Raw genomic sequence first — 19,650 nt, 5'->3', positions numbered from 1 at the left:
ACAGAGTGTGAGTCTCATTTGGCGGCTGATTGGCAACAAAGTTTCACTCGCAGTCGCGGAATAAACTTAGTGGGCGCGCCCCTGTGGACAAGTAGAGGAATCACAACCCCCGCCCCTGCACCTGCAAGCTTTGGGACACAAATAGCCCGCTGACGTGCGTCAAAGTCCAGTTCCGGCGGAGTGACGTGCCGAACGGCGTTCCCATGGTCACGCCTGGGATGGAGTCGGGCTTTCGGGAGTCGCCTCGACTCGGTGCAAGTTTAGCGCGGGCGCGCGCGCGCACAGGCTGACGACCGACGGGACCGCTGGAGATGCGCTCAGTCTCCTCCTCCGCCTTGTCGCCGTCGATGAACGAGGGTGCTCTTCCTCGCTGAGGAAGAGGAGTGACGAGCTCGCTCTTCGCCAGCTGCCGGGACGCGCACCCGTCCGGGGAGGGCGCACAAGGTAAGTCACCTGATCGCGGGCTCGCGCGTGACCCCCCGCAACGTGCGCCGCTCACTGTTGCTGTCAACTTTGCCGAAGCGCGTCAACTTGAACAATGATGACGTCATTTTAACGAACAGTTACAAAGTCAGTGTTGTTGAGTTGGGACTTTGGGGGGCTTCACGGGCCGAGAGGTCGCGCAACGAAATCAGGTGCAAGCAAGCCCAAGTGGGCGGCAGCTCACCCTCGGGAGTCGGGACGTTACATAATCGTCAAGAGTGAAAAGCGCCATCCTGTCGGCGTGGGAGTGGACGTGATGCTGAATTCTCGCCGCTTTCCTCGCCTTATTTTGCATGCGCGCGCGTGCGCGACATGAAAGAACTAGAAGAGATGTGCCCCCCGACCTTTATGCACCCCCAAGAGCAATTAACAGTCCTGCAGTAGTCTTTTTCTTTTTTCTTTTCTTTTTTAAAGAAAGACAACGGCTCCATGCAGCTTTTGTTCTCTCCATGGGTTAAGGGGGAGCTGAGAAAATCATTTCTAAAGATACGTTTTAATATCAAATAAAATGCTGGAGGAGCTTAAGTGGGGCTACAGATTTTCCTGATCGAAGAACGGAGTAAAAATTCCAAATTAGATTTGCTGGGTTGTTCCTAAAAGCACTCGCTGGGTAGCTGTGGATTTGAAGCAGGTTATTGGGTGGAAGATCGGTTTAGGGTCGGCTGAAGAGCTGAAGCTGGTCGCCATTTTGGACTATTTTGTCTATTGAAGTTGAAATAAAGGTTATTTAACAGCAAAGAAGAAAAACAGAATAAGACATTTAAAAGCAAAATAATGAAATAAAAGTAGTTTACAAAAAGAACACATAGTTTTGAACCTGGTTTTCAAAGCATTTACACTTGAAAAGTTTGACTTTAACGCCATCTGGTGGAATCTTGATGTTTGGTTGAATTCATTGGTGACCTGTGTTGTTTTTTCTCTTGAATTTACGTGGGTGTCATTGACGCCATCTGGTGGCTACAAAAGTCATGACTGCAGTCCGCACAAATACAGAGAAACAAATGTTCTGCATGCGCGCGCACACAACTCCCGAGTGATCCGCTTGTTAACTAAGGAATATTCATATTCATGCTAACGTTTCTCCCCTACAGTCCAACTTCCAACTGTTGTGCTACAGCTGACTCACAAACGGCTTTGTCACCCTAAAATGGACACCTGCCGTCATAGCAGGCAGTAGGACCCCACCAACCCGCCCGCAATGTGGACACTTGTAGCTTTCTCATTAGTCATCAGGCTAAACTTAGCCGCCATTATGTTAACGCAGATGCGTTGCGGGCGGCCGTCAACCTGCTTTTTTTGGTCGCCAGTTTTACGTCACATTGTTAAGCAAGTGCTGCAATAGTCGTCGAACTTCATCCGTTAATATGAAAGCCACAGACGTAGGGAGGATACACTAGGTTATCTACATTTAGTTCATGATAGCCTCTCAAAGGTGACTTGACTTCCGTGTTTGGGGTGCTGGCGGCGTGTGTAATGCATAAGACAACACTGTAATATTGGAAGTAGTCAAAAATCGCGTGTTATTAGTTTGTTTTGATGGGACCTCAAACTGACAAAGGCCTTGGGAACAGTTGACAGATATGTTGTTTTTTTAAAATTCTTCCCATTGGTGGTGCAAAGCAGCATTGTGTGGTTGCTAATATGATGGCTTGTGTTAATTGTTTGGTATAAAAGTGCATTTTTTACGAAGGTTTGAAGAGTTAAACTACACTTAATGCTTTTACAAGAGAGCTTTTACACCATGTGGTTGATAAGTGCTACTTGTATGATTTTTTTCACCTGTAAATTAGATTCTGATTTTAAAAGTGAGCAAGCATTTTCACACAGACGTTTTTCTCAGCCGTTAATCGTTTTATTTGATTTTGTTTCAGTCCGGGTGTTTAGGGAGACTGGCGCACTTTTTATACTTTTATATACTTCTTGGAGTCAATACATCATATATAAACAAAACGTATACCAGAGGAAAGACCAACGTCTTTGGTATATTTTTTGTATTCATGTCATATTTGTACTGTGTGTCAGTGCAGTTATAAGCCGCCCATCAAATATACGGAGCGAACAGGTGACATGTTGCCCCACGAATGGGTAAGTTGTCACACTATATATTGGGTAAGATGTCACATTGGATTTTGCAACTAAAAAAAAACAAGGACAAAATTATCCTTGTTCTCCTGTTTGTTTTGTTTGTTTGCTTTTCCAGCCAGAGAAATTGTTTGTCATTGATCTTGAAAATTAACAATAGTCGTTTGAGTCGTTGAAATAGATAAAAGTCCTTAGTAACTGCTTGCATATAGGTCAAAGCTCTCAGTCTCAAATGCCTGATTTGCTTTCCTTATATTGGAAATTTGAGATTAAATTGAATAAAAAAAAAGAAGAAAAAAAAAGAAAAGCGATGGATGGATGGATGAAACTTAAACCAGTGGTGACATGTGGGCATAGTGTAGTTCCAGCAACTGTAAAATCATTTTTTAAACAATGAAACAAAACCTAGCAAACTAATTTCCTCACTCTTAAGACTAACCATCATCGGAAGAACAATTCTGGCATAAGTAAACAGAGTTGCCAGAGGTGCATTTTTCATTGGCCCAGCCCCATTCTTTGCACATGTGACAACAAACAAACCTCAAAATGGCTGAGACAAGCTGCCCCAAACTACCATGTTAGCTAATACTTGCTCTAGTTTAAAGTTAGCTTAAAACAGAGCAGTGACTGAGGCATGACAAGATGCCCGAATATCTCCTCTAATGAGTCCATATGATTTGTTGCTAGAATTTGTCTATGTACGACGCTTGTTTAAAAAAATATGAAGTTGAAAATTTGTACTTTTGGTTGTGCAAAACAGATAACTGGCACTCATGTCAGCTCACAATGTGCTATTCGCTTCTCAGGCAACCTCTTAACATTTATATGAAGAAAACTGGCCTGTCACTTCTTCGTTGCGCTCTCTGGTGGAGACAAAATTGCAATGTGACAACTTACCAGTGATAAAACCAGCCCCGGTCTCCCTCTGTGGATGAACTTTTAGGATGACCCTAATGAGTTTGCTTTGATCTGTCTGCAATTTGCTGTTTAAAATGTGTGCGAGGCTGTTGTACCAGGAGGTGGCAGCGTAGTCAAAGTGTCTCTGAACTAGTGCCCACGCCATGTGGCGGTCAGCCGTTAGTGAGGTGGCTGGCTTGGGATGTGCAGACCTTAAGCAGTGCGAAAACATACATGAGAAATGGAGCAAAAGCAAAGACATCAAAGGCAGGACAAAAAGTGGGGGTGGTGCCCACAGTGTCCCCGCCAGTTCCATTGCCCAAACAAAACATTTTTTATTTTTATTAATATTTCTTTACTGTTAGTGAGCGTGCCTGTTTTAATAAATGGGCACAAACAAGCCATTTTGACACACAAAATGGTTTCCTCCTCCTTGTTACAACTTTCATAGTGCTTGCACTGAGAAGAAAAATAGATTACCTGGAAACTGATTAACCAAAGGAAAAAAAACAGGACTAAATACACCTGTATATGTTTTTGACACTACACAAATAATTTTTGAACATTAGAAACTAGTGGTTTCTACAAGATCTCAATCAATCAATCAATCAATCAATTAATCAATCAATATCCGATATAACTATGATTTGTTTGAATTATTGTTGTTTTTTTAGGGGTGTCAAAATGATTGCGTTAATTTTGAGTTAAAGTTAAAGTTAACACCACTTTTTTTTTTTTTTTTTTTTTTTTTTTTTAACGCGTGATTAATGACCGCCCCTTACTTGGAAAACCTGTACTGGGGAAATTCCAGTCGCAACGCAGCAGACACGTCCATGACAAAATTTAGCAGTAATAAATTGAATAATGATGATTATATTTGTGGAGACTGGGGTTAAGTTGTATTTTACAATTTTAAAAATGTGCAGAATTTCACAGGTTACTTCATGTTAAAGATTAGATAGCTCCTAATATGAAAAGAAAAAAATGCACTGAACTATCACCAATGTCTTACAAATGCAATTATGCCATCTAGTGGCAGAAAAATGAACAACACAAATCAATATCACACTCATTTTTTATAATGCATTCGTTAACTCAATTTGATGAATTATGAAATTACTCTATCAATGACTAAAAGATGCAGCCATATTTCTATTTAGTGTTCCATTTTTTCACTTTTATGTTAACAAGTGTATGAAACTTGAAATTTGCAATTAATCGTGAGTTAATTAGTGAAGTTATGCGATTAATTACAATTAAAAATTTGAATCACCTGACACCCCTATTTTTTTTTTTACTTTTTTACATTGTGACGTCATGTGCCAAGGTTGAAAAAGCAACTTTGCCTATTTAATTTTGGTGTCCAAGCAAAATGTGTTCAGAAGAATAAATACGCTACCAAAGTACAGTTGCCTGAAAACGTACTTAAGTATACTAACAATGTATTTGTACTTCCCAACTCACGTGTGTGTGTGTGTATGGGTGTGCGTGTGTGCGCGCGTGGGTGCAGTTGCATTTTACGTAAGGAAATTCTGCGGGGTCGTTTTCCCCGAACGTCTAACGCACGCTCGGGTTGTAGCCAACGATGGTGCTGTGGAGGAGACGAATGGAATGATGAAAACAATTATCCCGGATATGACAAATGAGTCCTCTCGGCCTATTATTTGCCAACGTGTGGCGAAGCGGCGTGCGCACACGCTGCCGGAGGGGGAGGAGTTACGTAACAGGTGTCAGGAGGTGAGTGTTGATGTGCAAATGAATGGAAACAAAGTATGTAGCAGTATATTCCTTGCATGTTGCTGAAGCGCAAGGTCCCTCCCAAAAATACAATAGAGAAAGCAAAAAATGAGATACACGTGACGTACAGAAGGTGTCACTTTTATTTATTTCTTTTTTACAAAGCTTTGTGGAAATAAAGTCGTAGCCCCCTTGCCACTTTAACAACAGCGTTGGTGTGGGTGTGTGCGTAGCCTCGGCTTATCAGGGAAAAGGTGTTTCACTGAGTGGGAATGCCTGGTAGAACGTGTAGGCCAGGGTTGCCATGGCAACCATCTGCTGCTACGCTGGCGAACGCTTGCCGGCAGCCCACACAGTGTGACATCCAGCAGCACACCAAACCGAGCGAGCGCCACAATTGCGGGGCCAGACACTGAAAATGGACTGCTACCATCAAGCTATCGTTAGCCTTCCAGCTTGATTAACCAGTCTTAAACCATTTTTAAGTTCTGTCCGAACTGCTGACGGTTCTCTTGGCATTAATGCTTGCTATGCTATAGCCAAGTCAAACACATGTAAAGGGATACTTAACTCATTAAGCCATTTTCAGCAGTAAAAAGTTAATATTTTGTCCAGAATTAATTTGATAACTTTGTAATTTTTCATGTACAATTAATACCTTTAAAAACGATTTTTTCCACTTGCTGTCGACTGAAGATGACATCACCCATCACCCATTGTGTTGCATCATAGTCCCTGCGTCACTGCTATTTGTGTTTTCCACCTTGTAAAAGTCCTCAAGATCTAAGTCACTAAAAATAAATAGAAAGTTCAGATATCTGTTTCAAATGTAGGCAACAAAATTACAAATTTTTGAGTCATCAGTAATCTGAAAAAACTATTTAAAGAGGAAGTCAATCCATTTTTTTTTTTGGACAATAATATGTTCTATGCAGCCCCACTAGTCAAAATATAGTATTCTGGTGAATATTGTGTTAGTGGAATTTAAGTTAAGCAGCTAAATCCAGCTGTTTTTGTCCATCTCAGGGGGCGGCCATTTTGCCACTTGCTGTCAACTAAAGATGACATCATTGTTCCTCAGTTCTCAGGAAACAACACAGGTCATCTTCAGAAAACAGGTGAGCTGTGATTGGTCATTGCCTGAGCAACTGTGATGTCATCTTCAGTCGACAGCAAATGGCAAAATGGCCGCCCCATGAGATGGATAAAAATGGCTGGATTTTGTTTCGTACCTCCTATTCCACAAATGTAATATTGATCAGTATGTCATGTTTAGACAAGTGAGGTCACATAGAACATGTTATTGTCAAGAAATGTTTAAGGTTGACTTCCACTTTAACGACTCATGATTGAGCCACTTGCTTGAAAGTGACCCAAAAACAAAGCGGACTGCAGAGATGTGAGGTAATCCGTGTTGTTTGTTTCAGATGCAGGAGGCGGGCGCCACTCAGCCAGGTGCCCAGCGGGCCTTTAGCGTCTTGGATCGTTTGCTCTTAACACACCCTGTGTGGCTTCAGCTATCACTCAAGCAAGAATCCGTCCTCTACATTCTGCTTCGAGAGCCTGTCGGGGTGAGCACACGAGCACGGAGACGACCGCTCAACTCAATTGAGGGAAAAAAAAAAAATCACTGTAAAGTGAAAATACAGTAAATGTTTTCTAACTAGTTGACAAGCCTGCCAAATCTAAGCTTGAAATTCACAATTGCAATTGCACTGATCCATGCTGGTGAGCTGATGACGATGTCGGTCTACTTCGCAGACGTTCTTGGTGCGCAAGTGCAGCGTGAGCCAGAGGAAGGTTTTATGCATGAGGGTGACGGCCGACAGGAGCTCGTCCTCTGTGAAGGAGTGCTTCATCTGTGAGGAAGACTACAGTGAGTGCAGCTTCACCTGGCTGACGATGAGGCGGGGGGGCCTGTCACTCAAACTCTACTTCCTCTTCCGCCAGCGTTCGCCTTGGAGAGCTCGGCGCTCAGTTTCCCGGACTTGTGTCGCCTGGTGGCTTTCTACTGCGTCAGCAGGTCCAGTTAATTGTGTTTCTGCTCAATAACAATAACACTGGGGAACACCATTTTTTGTTGATCGAGGTCTGACAGCTGTATTTAACTCAGTTTTGAGTTCAGAATCTAAAAATGATCTCACGTCAAGCTTCGGAGCCATAGGGTCCCCGTTTTCTTAAAAAAATATGAAATAAATGTGTATTAATAGAGTACAACACTAAGATGGAATGATCGCTGTAGATGAGTCCAGCCGTAATCAGCTTTTCTTACTCCAGCCTTACAAAACGGAACTTTCACTGAATTTGTTCATTAAGTTAGGGGAGGTCAACCCCCCAAAAACGTTTTGACAATAATATGTTCTATAATCTATGCAGCCCCACTCATCTAAATACAGTATTCTGGTTAATACTGCGTTAGTGGAATATGAGTCAAAGCAGCAAAATCCAGAGAATTTTTGTCCATCTCAGAGGGCGGCCATTTTGCCACTTGCTGTCAACTGAAGATGACATCAATGTTGCTCAGGTCTCAGGCAATGACCAATCACAGCTCACTTGTTTTCTGAAGCTGAGCTGTGATTGGTTGTTACATGAGACCTGAGCAACATTGATGTCATCTTCAGTCGACAGCAAGTGGTAAAATGGCCGCCCCTGAGATGGATAACAATGGCTGCATTTTGCTACATAACTCTTATTCTACAAATGTAATATTAATTAGAATGTCATGTTTACACTAGAGGTCACATATAACACACTATTGTGAAGAAATGTTTAAAGGGACAATAACGTGAAAAATCAACTTTTTGGAGCTTTTAGCCATGTTAAAATCCAAATTCCTCACCGAAAACATCACCAAAGTTTTCCTCCATTGGCCGCTCTATGAGACATTCTAGGTCATTCTGCTCTTCATGCACCAGCCCCTCCCAACCTGAGAAAACGAGCGGGTGCTCACTTTATGATGTCATTAGGTGCGGACCCACCCCCGCAACGTCTATGCGGACTAAACACACGCCCACTTTCTCTGAGACCTCCATGCTCACAGGATAGTGATAAAATTAGCCTTTAACAGTAGACATTCTTTCCAAATGAATTCAAAACAATCAATTATCCTTCACATTTGCAATGCCAAAGTGCAAATGACAATTGGCCGGCTTAAAATCCGGTTCTGGCTGACACTTGTGTAAACTACAAGTAAAACTATGGTCCACTTTTTGGCAACCTGATTACTCATCTTTGACAACAAAATTTAAGATGACGATGTGAAACAATCGTTGGATTATTTTGTCTGCAGGGATGTCTTGCCTTTGCCTCTTCAGTTGCCAGATGCCATTGCCAACGCCACGACACACAGGCAGCTGGAAAGCATCTCGCACATGGGCCAAGGTGCACTCCACCGCATCGTCAAGATGACGGCGATGTGTTGCTGTTGAAACCAAAACCCTAACTTCTTTCTGTCCTCCATCTCGTCCCGTCTGGTCTCCACGCAGACTTCTGGAACTCCCCCAGCCCATCAGAACTTCAAAATGGACCTCTGGCGTCATTGAGCAGCAGCCTGATCCAGGTGGAGGCGGCCTTGGACCGATGGCGTGTTCAGGGCCACAGCAGTCAAGGCAAACTGTGCTTTATAAACCCTCTCTTCCTGCAGCTGGAAGTCTGGAAGGTGGGTTGTCTCAGGCTGGAATTGATTCTTGATGACTTTGGCTGAGAGGCAGGACTGGTCCCAGTCAGTCGCAGGCGTTCTCAGTCCAGTTTGTTCTTAAAGTAACAATAGGACATAAGCTAGCAAAGATGTGAATCAGAACCGAGGACGCTGAGCTGATGCGGCCATCTTTTCCATCCTCATAGCAATCACAACTCCAGAGTCACAGTGCCTCCAACAAGCGACACCGCTTCAAGCGTAGCATGCGGCTGCGCCTCTCCGAGTCCTCCATGAATCTGTCCCTCGAGGGGGTGGGCTCCTACTCCCCGCCTCCGTCCATAGAGATGCCCGGTGGCTCCGACAGGCTGCGCGACTCCAATTCCAAGAGGAGAGTTCACGCCGGAGCCGGGGTCCTGAGGAGAACCCCTGCCTTGTCACCGGGGTCTGCAGGGTCTGAGGAAGAGGACATGATGGTCGCCCGAGCGCCTCAAGTAAGATTGTCAAAGGAAAAAAATATATATTTCTGAGCCCTGGACCAGGGTTCATGGATCATGTTACTATGGTAACTAACCGAGATCTTAAATGACCTCTTTTTATGAAGCAAGCTCGAGTTCCCTCTTATCCTCTGGTTTCAGTGACCTCCCTTTCTGAAACGGAATACGCAGTTTTACACTTTTCAGGGTTTCTTTACTCAGGTTTTTCACTAAACCTGCTTTGTGGAATACACCCCAGGTTAGGTTCATGAACCATGTTACTACGGTAACTGACAGAGAGCTTAAATCACCTCTTTTTATGAAACAGGCTAGTTACCTCTTCGCCTCTCGTTTCAGCTACCTCCCTTTCTGAAACGGAAGACGCAGTTTCCCACATTTCAGGGTTTCTTGACTCAGTGTTCTCACTAAACCTGCTTTGTAAAATACACCTTTTATCTTTTACAAACCCCCAGAGAAAAAAAAAATCACAAACTGTGAGGTCAGGAGATCTAGAAGGCCAAGCACAAAGAGCATTTTTTTTTTTTTGCTGTCGCTGCCAGACGCATGAGTCTGTCAGTGTCACGTGACAATTATAAAAACTTGGAAATCTGATCTTTCAAACACCCACTTCCTGATTCTGATTCATACATTTACTTATGAAATATTTGATCATGAAATCGGGTCATTCTTTTTGAATCACCCTGTATATCAGATTTATTATACAAAAATGAACACAACTGGTTGCTCCTCTAAACTAGAGGTCACTTCCTGATTGGCGATCATTCCGTTCCTCTGTGGCTCGACTGAACTCATTGTTGACGACATGATAGGTGTAAGGGGTTGCCACCGTAAATTTTGAAAGGTTCATCAGAGTAACTGTTTTTTGAGCAAATCTAAGAGGAAAATGAACTCCTGTCATACCCATAATTGCTCAGGATGAAAGACATCTGATAATTGGGCCTTTTCGTCAAAATCAAGCCGATGATCAGTATGTTTGTACTCTGCTTCAGGTGGAGCAGCCTCTTGACGTCCGGCAGCCAATTCCAGCGGATGCGCCTGCCATCGAAGTGGCTCTCCTGGCGCCGGAGCGCCGGCCGGCTCCATCTCTTGCCGAGCTGGACAGCAACAGCTCCTTCAGCAGCCTGGACGAGGAAAATGATTCGGATTCCGACTGTGAGAGTGGGGTCCAAACCCAAACTCAGGATTCCCGCCGGCCGCCGCTAGTGCGCTCACGAGGCCGAGGCGGGCTGCACCGCATGAGTGAGGCATTTGTGTGTTTCTTCGCTCCGGACAAGCGTCTGGCGCGACTGGTGCAGGAGCTGTCCCGGGACAGGCGTTCAATTTTCGGAGCGACGGTCCAGGACTTCCTCCTGGCTCAGACGGGATTGCTCAAATCGGTGGCCGCCGCCTCACCCTCTTCACCGCGTGTGACGTCCGTGCAACTCCTGGAGGGTGTGCGCCTCTTCCTGTCCCAGGCCAAGTTTTGTTTGCTGGAAAGTGGCGAGCTGGAACCTCCCATTGAAACTTTGGTGCCAGAGAGTGAGAAAGGTAAACACATCCAAGCAGAATCCAAATCAAAACCACATATTGTTTGGTTGTGCGCGCATAAATAAAAACTATAAAAGTCACGCAGCTCTGTGCGTAGGCTTGTGTGTATGTGCGTGCACGTGTGTTGCCTGGCACTGCACGGACTTCTGGGGGGATTGCTGGGCCGCTCGCCTTCCTTCCTTCCTGCACTCTGATTTATCTGCCTTTGCGTTGGTGGGAGCCATTTGCATTTTTTTTCCCTCACTCTCGTTTATCATAAAAAGATCTCACGGGCCCACGCACGCTTGGAGAGCGCACGATTCAAAGGGGGGTGCGGGGGGAGAGCTGGCTAAAGGGAGGGGTAGTTTTACTGTAGAAACACGGAGTCACTTAACACATTTGTAAGCGAGCGAGATGAACACATGAAATCGACTTCAGTACAGGTGAGAGAGGAGAAGCATGCTGAGAAGGGCAGTGGTGCGAAGTAACTAAGTACAAATACTTCAGTGGTCCACGATTTGATTCGATTCCGATTCAGAGGCCTACGATTCGATTCTGATGCATTACTATATTGGCTTATATTTTATTGTCCATGGAAAACACTGGGTACCTTTTTAAAACAAGTGCAGAACTCAAGGAAGACCAAGGATTTAGATTTCACACTTTGACTTTTATTAATGTAGCAAGGCAACCTGGTTTACAATAGTGTCAACACAAATTTCAAAAAGTGCCAACAAGTGGCAGCATTTGCTGTAACAAATGTCTAACTTCTTCTATAACAATATTTTTACAAAAAAAAACATATTTAAACTTATCACTCTGATTTAGTGTAACCTGCATTACTTGAAAGTGCAATATACAGCAAACAGTGGCTTTTAGTTTTTTTTTATTTAAACTTAAAAAAAAACAATTAAAACCTCTGCATCAATTCAGAATATTTTTAAGATGATGATTGTTGTATAAAAGACAAACAAACAAACAAACAATTATTGTTCCCAGCCCTGATAAGTGGGGTCAAAAAGTCAACCCAGAAATTTTCTTAACAATATATGTTCTCTGCACGCCCACTAAACACGGTATTCTGATTAATATTACATTTGCTGAGTACGAATAAAACAGCAAAATCCACCCATTTTTATCTGCCTCCGGGGGTGGCCATTTTGTCACGTGTTTTCGACTGAAAATGACATCACAGTTTGAGCAATTGTGATATCATTTTCAGTCAACAGCAAGTAGCAAAATGGCCGCCCCCTGAGATGGATACAACAGGGGGGATTTTAATGCTTCATTCATATTCCACAAATGCAACGGAAGAAATTATGGGATTCTCTTTTAAGTACAGGCATCTTTATTATTATTATTATTATTATTATTATTATTATTTGACATAAGTACCGTATCTGTACTTGTACCAAGTGTAATTTACGTACTTATGCCAGCTCTGTGGAATTGACAGGTAGAATTCCAATAGTTCTCCTGGTTTGGCAGATCTTGCCCTGGAGCGTGCCATGTTCTCCTGCGTGCTCCGCCCCCTCAAGTCTCACCTGGACAAAGCCCTCGTGGCGCTACACCAGCACGATGCATCCAGCCAGCGCTTTCAGCGGAATCTCTTGCGCCTGAAAGGCGAGGGCGCAGCGGAACGCCTGGGCATGCGCATGGGCGTGCCCGACGGTCGACAGGTGGACAAGGTGAAGCGGAAGCTGGCGCTGATGCGGCGCACGCATTCGCCCGTCGACAAGGTGCTGCTGCTGCTGCAGATCTGCAAGTGCGTGCAGAAGGGCGCGGGCACAGCGCACGGTGAGACGCCAGGTGGTCGTGCATGCCAAGGGGGTGAACATTTCCGGTGCAAATTTATGATCAAGTTCCATGGGCAAGTTAATCTGGCGAATGTTTGAAACGTTTCCATGAATTGCCGTGGAAAGTTTAAAACTTTTCAGAATTTTTCGCCATTTGTCGGAACTCTTGACATATGGAGTGTTTGGTTCCCAGCAGGGCAGGAAGTGAGCTGGGAGGACTTCCTGCCGTCGCTGTCCTACGTGATCGTTGAGTCCAACAAGCCTCACATCCTGATGGAGGTGGAGTACATGATGGAGCTCCTGGAGCCGTCCTGGCTTGGTGGCGAAGGTTCGTGTTCAGTGGAACATCGGCGTGTGCAACCGGTCTGGATTCCACTTGTCTGTTCTTGTGCTTGCAGGCGGCTCCTACTTGACCAGCGTGTTCGCCAGCCTTCATCTGATCCAGAGTATGGACCGGGACCAGTCGATCTCAGGCTGCCTTACGTCCGAGGCCCAGGAAGCGCTGAAGCAGTGGCGCTGTCGGCGGAGTCGCGAGGCTCAGAGGCAAAAGGAGACCCTTCAGAGCCAGGTAACGGTGGCCACATAAGTCCACGCTGTTGGTTGTTGTCCGCACAAACAGAATCTAAACCGGATTCAAGCCGGGCTGTGCACGACGGCGGTGACTTAAATTGAGTAGCGAATTGCAAACAAACGGCGAATCAGAATTTTCCCATTCAAGTCAGTATGCGACTTAGCATATTGTCAGGGAGAAATTTTTGGATGGCACATGGGGGAGTGCACATGCGTGAAAGCGACGTACCCGAAAGTAGTTATGGGAATTTGTGCCCAGCTAACTATTGGTGAACTATTAGAGACGAACGAGCTTAACACTAGCGAGGATGAGGCTCGTAGCAATTTAGATGGATTTAGAATGATAACCTTGCCAGCAGGCTGAATTCTCGCTGTATTTGTTTACAAATACTGTGAGAATGTAAACATGTTTGTTCTCCCCCCTTTGACGAGAACAAAGATGACATTTTCATCCGTTAGCCGTGATTGGTCAAAACAAACGTGCACAAGATGCCACATCGTCCAATCAGCTCGAAGTATTGTACAGAATGTCCCGCCTTTCCCGAGCAAATCACGGTGGAGCAGGCTCAGATTGATATTGTGGAGAATCACAACATCAATTTGGCTATTGCCAGGTTATTAAAATGAGACCAGAGAGAGAGAAAAAAAACATCCTTTGTTCTGGCATTGGCCAGAGTAGGTGGAAGGTTAAAGAAAGTTATTTTAAACTAAAAAGGTTCAACTTCCTTGTGTGTTGACGTGCCAGTGTAGGCTACACTCTTAATACGTTTGAACGAGATAAGTGAATATGGCTTTGTAAACATCTGGTCAATATAGATTGCTATACTCGATGCACTTTTTCATTTTTGGAACTATGACATGTTTTTCGACATACATTGAGTAACTCATTCGAGTTGTTTCGGTCATTTAGTGGCTAGTGTCAAAACGAATAATGAAGGCAGGCGGATATTTGGTGCGATTCCGAGCTCATTGAAAAAACGCTGGGTTGTTTTCCTAACCCACTGGCCGGGCGGCTGTGGATTTTAACCAGGTTGGATGATCTATTTTGAGCCATCAGATTGGATTTGGGCGGGCTGAAGAGCTGAAGCAAGTTGTCATTTTAGACACACGTTGGTTGTTTCTTTTTGTAGCTTTCTTCGAAAATGTTGGGGCTGCGTGATTGGACAGGGATCGGGGTTCAATGTGCTGGGTCAAATTCTCAACCAATGCGCTGGCTATAAGCACCCAGTGCAGGGTTAGCTTTGCGACCATTCGATACAAGTGAATAACTTTCTGATAAATCAGTTCCTTCAACAAGAAGTTCCACAAACTGGACTTGGCGAGACATTCTTTGGGGTCCACAAAAAAAAAAACTTGCATTTTGCAGAATCCTAGGTGGTCCCCCTCCAGCTTTCGGAAACATGCTTGAAATGAATTTGCGGGGATTACTTTTTGAAGGTAATCCTCTGATGTGGGCCATGCATGAACACACGCGCACACACTTTCACCTGTTATCAGATTGGTCCAAGCAGATGCAGGAGAGAGAGAGAGAGAGAAAAAAATAAAAAAATAAGAAGCATTGTCAAGCACGTTGTTTGCGTGCGGTCACGTGGTGCCTCTCTGGGCTTCAAATAGCCCATCCAAGTGAGCCGGCAGCCAGATTGTGCTCCGACACAGGCGGGCGATCTGTGAGGCGAGTGCCATGAGGAAGTGGGCGGTCAGATAACATGAAATTTATTGAGCTGTATCTACGCATCCAAGCAGGCAAACACAATATGCACACGGACAGCGAGGAGCTTGGTGACTATGTAAGTTGGACCTGTTGACAGTTGGCTCTTATTGCTGTTTGTGCGTCTCTGCTTCCAAAATTCTTCTTTCTTTCTTTTTTTTTTGCGCTTGTGAAATATCGCAGATTTTGAAGTGTTTTTGTAGTACTGTACATGGACAAGTCTGAATTTGGAGTTGTAGTACCAGGTTGTGCCACAGGAGGTGCAGTACTGACATCCTGGATGAACTGTCGCTGCAGCATAATTAAGAGCTTGAAGAAGAGGCAGAGAAGTCAACAACGAGATGACTTTTGTCTAGTTAAGATTGGCAATGAGGAAAACTAAGTTTTGCTACTTCGAGGGGGTGATCCAGTTTCTTTTGTCGCAAATTAGCAACCCTGTTTTGGAGAAGATTCTCTCTCGGCAGCATTACAGGCACCATCATTCATATCACAGAATGATTTCCTTGTTTTCGTCGTCATTCTGTCTTCATCAAGTTGAAATGTGTCTAGATCAAAGGTGTCCAAACTTTTTCATTTGAGGGCCACATATGGAAAATCAGAAGGACGCAAGGGCCACATAATGTTATGAAGAGATATTGTGTTTAGTCTTAAAAATTGTACAAATAATGTATTTGTGCTTTTGCATATTTAGAAAAATGCTACAGTATATAAACCAATTTGTTTGTAATATGGCAGTAGGGTTATTATAGTTTTGCAGTTTTTCATTTTAGTTTTTATTTTGATTTTAGTTTTGTTTTTTTAAATGTAGTTAGTTTGAATTTTTTCGTTTTTTTTTTAATTAGTTTTAGTTCTTTAATAAATGCTTAGCTTTAGGTTATTTAGTTTCGGTGTATTTTTTATTTTTATTTTTATGTGTATTACTTGTGCGCAATATTTAAAAAAAACCATGGTCGCGGCGTCATTATTCCAGTTTATATCAAAATAAATCTACTAAAAATCACATTTAAAATCATCCCCAAAGGCTCATGCATTAAATTAATTACCAAAGACTAAAACGAAGGACATTTTTCCTATAATTGTAGTTAGTTTTCTTTTTTAAAAAAGCATCTTTGTTTTTATTTTATTTTGTTAACAAAACTGTTTTTTGAATTTTTATTTTTTCGTTAGTTTTAGCCAACTAAAATAACCTTTAATAGCACCTGTGTTTTTCGACATCCTCCCTTCTTACTTTGAACATCTCCAAATATTTTTGTTTTTATTTTATTTGAACTGAGTTAAATGCCATTTTTTAGCATATGTCGCGGGCCACTAAAAAATGGACGGCGGGCCGCAAATGGCCCCCGGGCCGTAGTTTGGACACCCCTGGTCTAGCTAGTTCTGTTTTCCTCCTCTGTGCATCTGCACATCTCCATACAGTCACAGATGATTAATATATGTCGTTCACTTTGAGGTTGGTGACCTCGTTGTTTGTGCTTCTGCCCCCCCTCCAGAGGTGCGTTCGGATACTGTTCCAGGACGGGGAGCGCAGCGCCGTGCGGACCTTGCAGTGGCGAGTCGGAGAGAGCAGCCAGGCGCTGGCGCAGCTGTGCGCCGCCACCTTCGGCGTGTCCGACCCGCAGCAGTACACGCTGTACTGGCGCAGCGGCGGCGAGATGCGCGCCCTGCCGCCCCAGGCCCAGCCGCAGGACCTGGCGGGCCACAGCGAGGGAGGCCCCTCCCTCTCCTACCTGAGGACCGACCACGACTTCAGCAAGATGCGGCGGCTCACCAGAGGCGGCGCCGTGGACCTGAGTGAGTCGGTGTGCGAGGAGTGAGTGGGAGCGGAGGAGCGCGGGAGGAAGGAAGAGACTAATGCCCGCGGGGGGGGACGTGGGTCGGACAAGGAGCGGCGCTGCGCCTGGTGTGGAGGAAGGCTCTGTTTGCATCCGAGGAGGAAACGGCCGTCCACCGAAAGACTTCCAAGCCAAAGTTTCCGGCTTTTGACTTCTAAGGACAAGTCTCAAGTCAAGTCGCTTGAGGAAAAGCTATTTGCGCATTTCTGTGATATGCAGCTTACTCCACGGCGCCACCTCTGGTGAGCCACCGCATAAAGCCTGCTCAAACGTCAGTCCGGCTGTAATTGACTGATATGACCAGGATGAATGACCAATAGGACAATTCCGCATACTAGTAGAACAATTTTGTCTTACATCAATTTTTAACACCATATTTAAGGTTTTTTTTTTTTCAATAGCTTGATAAATAATACCTCAATTCAATCATTTAGACTTAGACTTAGACTTGACTTTATTGATCCCTTTGGGATGGCTCCCTCTGGGAAATTTACATGTCCAGCAGCAATGAGAACAGATAATAAAATAAAAAATAATTCAATCAATAAATAAGGTTATTACACCAGAGATTGAATTAATACTACTACTAATAATAATAATAATAATAATAATAAAATGAAAAATAATAATAATAAAATGAAAAATAAGAATTCAATCAATCAATAAATAAGGTTATTACACCGGAGATTGAATTAAATAAATGAAAGTATAGTAAAGTGCCATATTTGTGAAGTGAAGTGCATGCTACACTGGTATCGGTAGACTCCATGAGTACCCAATACCTGGTACAACCATAGAAAAATGTAAGACACAGTTGTTCTACTGGTGTGCTCATCCATCTTTTCCTTTGTTTTGGATGCTTTTCTCCTTTAAGACGTCTTTAGCATGACACGGTGTGATCGCTTTTGTATTCTAGAGACACTATCTCGAAGTACAGGACATACTATATATTCACCGGGGGTTCGCCTCAACACAAAGAGTGAAAATTTGTGACTTCCAAAATATTTACAATTGACTGTATTAATGTCTAAAGCCAAAATCAATTATCAAGTATGATTCCAAAACACAAACTCATCTTACAACCATATGCTTAAAAATGAATGGCTTACAGATTGTTTTTGAAAATTGAGAGACGCACATGAATAATAGGTGAAAATCAGCTATTTAGCGAGGCTATGTAAAAACACATTCTTAAAAGGTGAAGCCATACAATAAATCCCCCACACACACACCACAATCACACTTTTTTTTATGCGGTTATAATGGGCATGCTTATGCTGCATTCAAACCAAAAGCGGGGGGAGGCGTTTAAACACCGATTTTCTGCCAATAGCGGGGGTCCACTGAAATGGGATAAAAATGATTTCTCTTGTAGTTCATTCACACTTTAAAATATTCAAAATCACATTGAAGCTTTTGAACACATTGTCATTATATTGCAGCCCAAAATAGTTAATGGTCAACAATAAAATCAGTGCTTTGTGAAAGTGTGCTATGGAGGGGGATTATTGTATGGCAAATGACTCTCTACCCTACGTGGCCACTGACGTTACCTGAAGTTGAGCAGCTATCCGTTGAGAAGTTTAGCACTCTGCTTTGTCCAGTATCAAGCTCACACGAATACTGGAATGGTCCGTCACGCTTCTGTTTGTTGTCATGCCCGTGGACGCTCAGCCGGAGGCCAACGCTAGCCTCTCCTATGTGGATAGATGTGCATAGGTGAGGTTTTCGGCAAATACATATTATTTAGGTTCTGCAAAAAAAAACTTTGCAAATGGTCCTCCATATCACGCCAGCCACCGGCACGTCATCTTTTAAATCAGGAAGCTGGCCGGACTATTACGAATTAGTTGAGGCCGCATTACTTGGCAATGATTGGATCGATGTGACCGGGACAAATTCCCGCTGACTGTTCAACTCCACGTCTAGTATTTAAAACTATCTTTCATTGTTGGGCTTGCAGGGTGGATGTGTGCAGCAGCTGTGCAGGCTTTCACCGATAAGTAATGACGATGATGTGTTTTGAACATAAGTGCATGCTTTTTTAAAAAAAAATATATATATATATATATATTATTTCAAATCTCTGCCAAAGTGACGTGTGCATGTGTTTACTGTGTGAGCTCACTATTTCTTTCACTGTAACTGTGCCAGGTCATTTGCAGTAATTGCAAGAATAAAAACAAATTGGTGTGCAGCTGTGAGTACTAATGCTTTTTGTCCAACACATTTTTAGGGCCCGAGCAGCGACTGCTGCGAGGTCCCTATTGTTCCTGAAGGAATTCTTCTTCTTCTTCTTTTTATTTATTATTCTTTTCCGCAAACAATCACATTTTTGAGAAACTAAACGTGAACGAAAACTCACCAAACTTTACACGCAGATCGGGCCTGGCGAAAAAATTTTTAGGGCCCGAGCAGCGACCATGTATAGTACGGCATATTTTTATTTATTTATTATTATTATTATTTTTTTTACGACCATGTATAGTAAGGCGTTTTTTTTTTTTTTGTTTTTTTTTAAACGACCATGTATAGTAAGGCGTTTATTTTTTTTTTAAACGACCATGTAACCTAAGGCGGGTTTTTTTTTTTTCCCCAAACAACCATGGATAGTATCCATCCATCCATTTTCTTGACTGCTTATTCCTCACAAGGGTCGCGGGGGCTGCTGGCGCCTATCTCAGCTGGCTCTGGGCAGTAGGCGGGGGACACCCTGGACCGGTTGCCAACCAATCGCAGGGCACACAGAGACGAACAACCATCCACACTCCCAAGCACACCTAGGGACAATTCGGAGCGCCCAATTCACCTGCCATGCATGTCTTTGGAAAGTGGGAGGAGACCGGAGTACCCGGAGAAGACCCACGCGGGCACGGGGAGAACATGCAAACTCCACCCAGGAAGGTCC

The 19,650-nt window shown here is 43.7% G+C and overlaps 1 protein-coding gene across 10 annotated transcripts; it reads left to right on the top strand.

Moving 5' to 3' along the window:
- The first annotated feature begins 163 nt into the window (after nucleotides 1–163).
- On the top strand, nucleotides 164–18,939 carry rin1b (Ras and Rab interactor 1b). 10 transcript variants are annotated; one of them, XM_077499277.1, is made up of 13 exons: nucleotides 1,524–1,915; nucleotides 2,506–2,568; nucleotides 6,627–6,770; nucleotides 6,961–7,075; nucleotides 7,150–7,222; nucleotides 8,489–8,580; nucleotides 8,685–8,857; nucleotides 9,043–9,327; nucleotides 10,320–10,857; nucleotides 12,325–12,633; nucleotides 12,826–12,960; nucleotides 13,031–13,200; nucleotides 16,401–18,939. In XM_077499277.1, the coding sequence occupies exons 2-13, from the start codon at nucleotides 2,551–2,553 to the stop codon at nucleotides 16,722–16,724; spliced, it is 2,376 nt and encodes a 791-aa protein (XP_077355403.1). In that variant the 5' UTR covers nucleotides 1,524–1,915; nucleotides 2,506–2,550; the 3' UTR covers nucleotides 16,725–18,939. The 10 variants fall into 10 exon arrangements, with proteins under 10 accessions (XP_077355404.1, XP_077355403.1, XP_077355405.1 ...); XM_077499274.1 differs by lacking the exon at nucleotides 1,524–1,915 and adding an exon at nucleotides 4,973–5,199 and having other exon boundaries at nucleotides 1,925–2,568; XM_077499278.1 differs by lacking the exons at nucleotides 1,524–1,915; nucleotides 2,506–2,568 and adding an exon at nucleotides 164–444.
- The last annotated feature ends 711 nt before the right edge of the window (nucleotides 18,940–19,650 follow it).

The sequence above is a fragment of the Festucalex cinctus genome, chromosome 16 (genome assembly GCF_051991245.1).
Source record: "Festucalex cinctus isolate MCC-2025b chromosome 16, RoL_Fcin_1.0, whole genome shotgun sequence".
NCBI classification, from domain to species: Eukaryota; Metazoa; Chordata; class Actinopteri; order Syngnathiformes; family Syngnathidae; genus Festucalex; species Festucalex cinctus.
The sequence above is the reverse complement of the archived record's forward strand: the minus strand, read 5'-3'. Positions and strand labels throughout refer to the sequence as shown.

Bases quoted from the DNA above. Each gene is read 5' to 3' on its own strand.
- rin1b (XM_077499269.1), top strand. From the start codon at position 4,903: ATGTATTTGTACTTCCCAACTCACGTGTGTGTGTGTGTATGGGTGTGC. The intron at 6,771-6,960 runs GTGAGCACACGA...TCTACTTCGCAG, and splicing joins TGCTTCGAGAGCCTGTCGGG to ACGTTCTTGGTGCGCAAGTG. The intron at 7,076-7,149 runs GTGAGTGCAGCT...CTCTTCCGCCAG, and splicing joins CATCTGTGAGGAAGACTACA to CGTTCGCCTTGGAGAGCTCG.